The sequence below is a fragment of the Lissotriton helveticus genome, chromosome 4_1 (assembly GCF_964261635.1).
Source record: "Lissotriton helveticus chromosome 4_1, aLisHel1.1, whole genome shotgun sequence".
In the NCBI taxonomy this organism is placed as follows: Eukaryota; Metazoa; Chordata; class Amphibia; order Caudata; family Salamandridae; genus Lissotriton; species Lissotriton helveticus.
Window position 1 is genome coordinate 290258706 of NC_136063.1, and position 6000 is coordinate 290264705.

Consider the following 6000-nt stretch of genomic DNA (forward strand, 5'->3'; position numbering starts at 1 on the left):
ATTTAGCCGAAGTGTGTTATCAAAGGCAAATCACTATATCTTCTCTGTCCCAGTCCCCTATTTACCAACATTGGAACAATCCCCAGTAAGACAAACATCTAGTATTAAGTGCTAAGTAAAAAAAAATACATTTTCTGTTAAGAATGCGGCTTCATTATCTTTAGGAGTTCTCCAAGTGAATGAATTTCTGCTCCGCCAGCATTAGGAGTGAGACTGGAATACTGCACGATGGTGTAATACGACATCTATACGTACAATGGTGTAATGCTACAGCTATACGTATCATGGTGTAATACAACAGCTATACATTCGCATATTTCAATGTAGACACAGGGCACAATAATTTACATTGCAGTTAGTTGGACACATTACCAGATATGCCTTTTTTCACTGAAAAGATCACTTCTTCAACTGTTACTTTGAAGTTACTCTTGATTGCAGCTCAGGCATGGTGGCAGTTGTGTAGTAGAGCTGTAGACATTGATCGTCAAACTGTGTTCTCACTGTCAGGGACATTTTGCCCTTCTGTTGCGTCAGTTTAGAAGTCTCACTTTCGTGCAGTGTCCACCTGTTTAATGAGCTTTTTATTGCTTCTTCTAGGTGCCACACGAGAAGTTGGATCTGCGCTCACCCGGATGTGCATGAGACACCGAAGTATAGAATCGAAACTCCGCCAGTTCTCAAGGTTAGTAGGAATGTAAATCAACAATTCAATAATGACATTGTTTGCATGCTCACCGTAAAATATTAGGGTCTTCATCTTTTGGTATACTCGTCTTAACAGTTTAGAATGCAGATTTCTGGTCTCAAAGTATGGCTTGATCAAGGTTGATCCGTATGGATATGCTGCCGACACAGCGCTTTAGGAACCGCAGTCTGGTTGCTAAAGCGCCGTGTTGGCAGCGTATCCATACTGATGCCAAGTTGTCACTATATGCATCTGTTCACCACACAGCCCATGTGATGTCTCATTGTTGTCTTTTTGAGCTGATGCTCTGATGCCGCTCTCGGTATACAGACGCAAGACTGTGGAATGGACTCAACCTTAGCTCTACTTGCTTGCTCATCTTCCTCAGGTTTATCCTTCGCCAGCTTCCTTCCCTACGATCCACACTCACAGTAGCTTACTTCATGTCTGGTGAGGGTCCAGCAGCTCCCCGAAAGTAAAGTCTTACCAAAAGCCTGAGAACACAAACTCAGCACTGAGGAAGCCTCAAGACGTATAGACTATTTACTTGGTGTCCTAAGTAGGAATACTGAGGTCAAGCAGACGATTGAGGCTGTGAATGTGGCGCTGGTGACCTCTAGACGAGGGTCTGGGAGTGAAGTGGGCTCTGAAGGCTCTTCCAAGGCCTAATTAAATGGGGCTCTGCAGATCTAGATGTGGTTAGTAAGTTGGGTGAGGCCTGCTTAATGCTGAAATGATGTCTGTGAAACTAATCTAGCAGATAAATGCACCGCTCATGCTGCTGAGTGATATGTTATCACTCACCCCTGTTGGATATGCACTCAGATTATGTTTGGTTGTTTTAGCTTTGTTGCTAACTCATTAAAAGCATTGAAACTGCAAACGATACCCAACGTTGTATACAGCCGGTCTGATCCGGGCACTTTGATACTTTCTGTACATAATAATTAACGTCACGTGCGCCTAATTCAGGATTTTCTTGCATGAATCCTTCTCCGTTTGAGGACTGTGGTTTGCCTGCACAGCACTTTTCCTTTGGGTGCCAGAAATGATCCCCACCTCGTTGAACCTGCTGCTGAGGCGGGCACAGTGATGTGGGCGCTATAGAAATTACCAGCATAGCGCGTTGCCTGTTGCACAAGTCTTTACAACTTATAGAGTTGATACTCGGAAATGTTTACACCAGGAGCTGATTGTGTTGGAGAAACTGGAATAAGAATTCTGCATAACGTTTTCCCATCGTTTATTGGATGTAGACATTAAGGGGAGATGTCCCTGTCAATCATATGTGTTGGCTCAGCCTCTATATTAGCACTAATTGCTCCAGTGCACTGACTGTCCAATTATGCTAAATTCTCGGTCGATCCTTGCCAAGTGTGGGTTTCTCCTTAATTACTCTCTCCGCCACCAGCTTCTCGCACTGAGAGCTAACCTAACGATGCTCTGAAACTAATTTTAACGATGTGAACAGGGACAAACAAACTTTGAAGTAGAAAATCTGTTTGAAGAATACTTATATAAAACAACTAGCAGCCCGTCCCGACGTTGTCCGGGTATGAATTGCTGCCGGCCAGTAGTATATTGTTTTGTAGGATTTCGTTTTGATAGCATTTCTTATCTGTGACAGGCCTGTGAAACGCTCCGATTCACAGTGCACTGCTGATGCACTTAAGAGTGCGCGTTCAGTAGTGTGTGAACTCGAGTTTCCCTACTTTATTTTCCCTTGCAATATTATATAGCCCGAACTCGACAACATGGCATGAGCACAATTTACATTACAGAAGAACACATTCATTTGTGGTAGGCACGGGGAGATCAAGCGATTTGCCTGGAATCGCAGGATGTTGAGCTGAAGCCGAGATTCGAACGTACCTCCCCAGCTCTAAAGTTCGCAATTCTAGAACTTGTGGCGGGAGGGGTGTCTACAAGTGTATGTCGGTGCGGGCCATCAATGAGAGAGACCTGTGCATTTTTCAAATGGGTGGTGAAAAAATAGGAGTATGTTGCTAGCGATGTGGGCCGCCGTGCCACCAATGTACTTACAGGGGGAGGGTAAACACCCATTATTCCGCAACTTTCTTTCCTCATACCATCACTCCGCATACTTTCATTACGAAAGTACCATGACTCCGCAATGCCATTATAACGCATGGCATTACATTTTTATATGCTTTTACCATGCATACATTTACAACGAAATTAGTTGTAAATGCATGAATGGTAAAAGCATGTTGTTTTTTTAATGTTTGGATAAGGTAATAATGGGTATAGGGGTATATGTTTCGGGGTACTGAGGTATATGTTTTGGGGTGTTTGGGTATTTTAAGGGTTCAGATATAGTTTTGGGTTATGGGGTACAGGGGTAGTTTTAGGGTTTATGGATGGGGATGGGTATGGGTTTTGGTGTACAGGGGTATTTTTAGGGTTCAGGGCTAGGTTTGGGTCTTTGGGTCTTGGGGTATAGGGGTATTTTTAGGGTTCAGGGGTAGGTTTGGGTTTTGGGGTATACGGGTATTTTTGGGGTACACAGGTATTTTAAGGGTTCAGGGGTAGGTTTGGGTTTTGGGGTATAGGGGTATTTTTAGGGTTTTGGAGTACAGGGGTATTTTAAGGGTTCAGGGCTAGGTTTGGGTTTTGGGGTACAGGGGTATTTTAGGGTTCAGGGGTAGGTTTGGGGGTACATGATTATTTTTAGGGTTCAGGGCTAGGTTTGGGTTTTGAGGTACAGGGATATTTATAGGGTTTAGGGATAGGTTTGGGATTTGGGGTACAGGGTATATTTATAGGGTTAAGATGGGTTAGTGTTTAAGGGTTTTGTGGTATTAAGGAGTAAGGGTGGGTTATGATTATGGGGTGCAGGGGTATTTAAAGGGAGCAGGGTGGGATTAGCACACGATATGAGACATGACATGAAGGGCCGAACGTTTCACACGCCCCCAGCATTTGTCACGCCCCCAGCACACGCCCACAGCACAACGCAGACACGCCCACAAGGGACTACTTTGCTGGCACGGTTCTTTTACCTTTTAAATGTATATGGTGGGCGTCTGCATAGCCTATGTCCTTCTGCTGCATCTGCCCTTTCCAACGCTGTATTGGGTGTTGTGATTGGTGCTGTGGTTACTGAGATTACCCGCCTCAAAGGTTTGGGCGCACTTTTTATTATATTAGTATGGATAAAGGTTCAGGATTCTTGTTTAATTGCCCTCTCCTATCTTAATGACGGGGGGAGGGAGGGTAGTTGGGCAGTCAAGAAGGGGCACAGGAAATGAGAGAGTGATGCCAGTCTGGTTCAGTGCCCGCTTTGGACACCTGGGGCCATATTACAGACAGTTGCCACAAGGGAGCAAATGGAATGTGTACCCATTGTCTGCACCCCTGGGGCACTGTAGTAGTACAGGAAGAGGCGCAGATGCTTGAGCTTCCCCTTCCGTAATACAGATGGCGCCGGTGCACAGGTATCGCGAGCGCATTCTTAAGAGGGCCTTACCTCATAAGACTTAGAGGCAGAGGCAAGGATGCTGTGGGGAGACGCACCGACTGTGGGTCAAACGAGGTGGTCAGTTAGTGCACCCCCCTGAGGGCAGCCCTCTAGAAGGATGAAAGGTGGTCTCATAGACCCCTCAAATCATCCCCCTGAAGTGGGTCTAGTCACTCATTGCACTCACCTGCAGGGGGGGTCTCTGGTCCCCCCCCCCCCTCTAAAGTGCATGTGGACGCCGCCTGCACTGTGAACTATGGAGCAGCTGCCTCAAGCAGCCACTCACTCTTTCGCTAATGCCCGGGTCCGAGGGTAGCCGTCAGTCCGCGTCTGCCCTTGGGCAGCACGCTATCGGTAATGGGGCGCACTGTCCCTGCTCGCGCCAGGCACATCTGTATGAAGATGTTCTGCAGCGCAAGCATTGGCAGTGCACCCTTTGTGTAATACCACCCCTGGTGTGATAATGGTTTCATGTAATATTTGTATTGCTGCCAGTACAGTCTGTGCATTTCTGGCACTTCCCGGTGTACTATGACCTGGCACTCTAACTCCTGGACTGCTCAGTCTGTGTACAACAAAATGGGAGAAATAAAACCTTTGCAAGAAGAGGGCACACTAAAAGAGCAGCCAGAAGAGTTAGTTTACTTTTGTAATACTCTCCCTGTTAATCTGGGTCTTTCATTTCAACCTATTCTCAAGTCCGATGAAAACCTCAATTAGCATGTTTCATTTTCTGGTGAGAGTAGTTGTAGTTACTGGTATACTGGCTACTTAATATTTAGCTGAAGTAAAGAAAAGAAGTAATAATTATTCATAAATGGGAGGGTATTTTTAAATCGGTGTTTTAATAGTTAGGAATTTTGCGGTTAATACAATTTGATGTTGTAATGATGCTTTGTGACGAGCAAAGGATAACCAGGCAACACAGAGCGGGATACACAATTTAATAGAAAAGGACATTGGGTGACGTAGTGTAACTATGATCAAATTTTAAATTGAAGACTAACATGTCTAGTGTTTTATTTTTACTCAACTTTTATTGCTTTTTAGTAAGTGTACATATTACTGTAACAGTAATTATCAATTATGTTCGTAATATATGATCCGTGGTGTTACTGCACTAAAGGAGTCTACGTAATCATCTCGTTCTTGTCCCTTAAACTCGTACATCAAAAATAATTACAGTAGTAAATATTAAAACCTTGGTGGGCAGGCGGGGTCTTGTTAGTGTGCAAATTATATATTCACTGGCAGTGCCACATTCCCATCATCAAGGTTGTGGAGGCATCTCAACGGGTGTGCTAGATGTTCAAGGCAGCCAGTTGCAATGGAGGTGGAGAGCATGTTTCCAGTTTCTCAGCTCCAGGATTTGCGGTGGCCCCTAGGTTTGTGGCCCGCCGCCTGGTCCCTAGGTTTGTGGCCCGCCGCCTGGTCCCTAGGTTTGTGGCCCGGCGCCTGGTCCCTAGGTTTGTGGCCCGGCGCCTGGTCCCTAGGTTTGTGGCCCGGCGCCTGGTCCCTAGGTTTGTGGCCCGGCGCCTGGTCCCTAGGGTTGTGGCCCGCCGCCTGGTCCCTAGGGTTGTGGCCCGCCGCCTGGTCCCTAGGGTTGTGGCCCGCCGCCTGGTCCCTAGGGTTGTGGCCCGCCGCCTGGTCCCTAGGGTTGTGGCCCGCCGCCTGGTCCCTAGGGTTGTGGCCCGCCGCCTGGTCCCTAGGGTTGTGGCCCGCCGCCTGGTCCCTAGGGTTGTGGCCCGCCGCCTGGTCCCTAGGGTTGTGGCCCGCCGCCTGGTTGTTTATGCCAATGTGCCTCCGTTCACTCATAGCACTATTTCTAGAG

General features: G+C 46.7%; 1 protein-coding gene across 4 annotated transcripts in view; it reads left to right on the plus strand.

The window, feature by feature from the left end:
* Positions 1-6000, plus strand: part of MTSS1 (MTSS I-BAR domain containing 1) — a 500273-nt gene that overhangs the window by 347466 nt on the left and 146807 nt on the right. For all 4 annotated transcript variants that reach the window (XM_078686786.1, XM_078686789.1, XM_078686787.1 and 1 more), the window contains exon 4: positions 601-685. In XM_078686786.1, coding sequence (XP_078542912.1) covers positions 601-685 — 85 coding nt within the window. The remainder of the gene's footprint in view (positions 1-600; positions 686-6000) is intronic.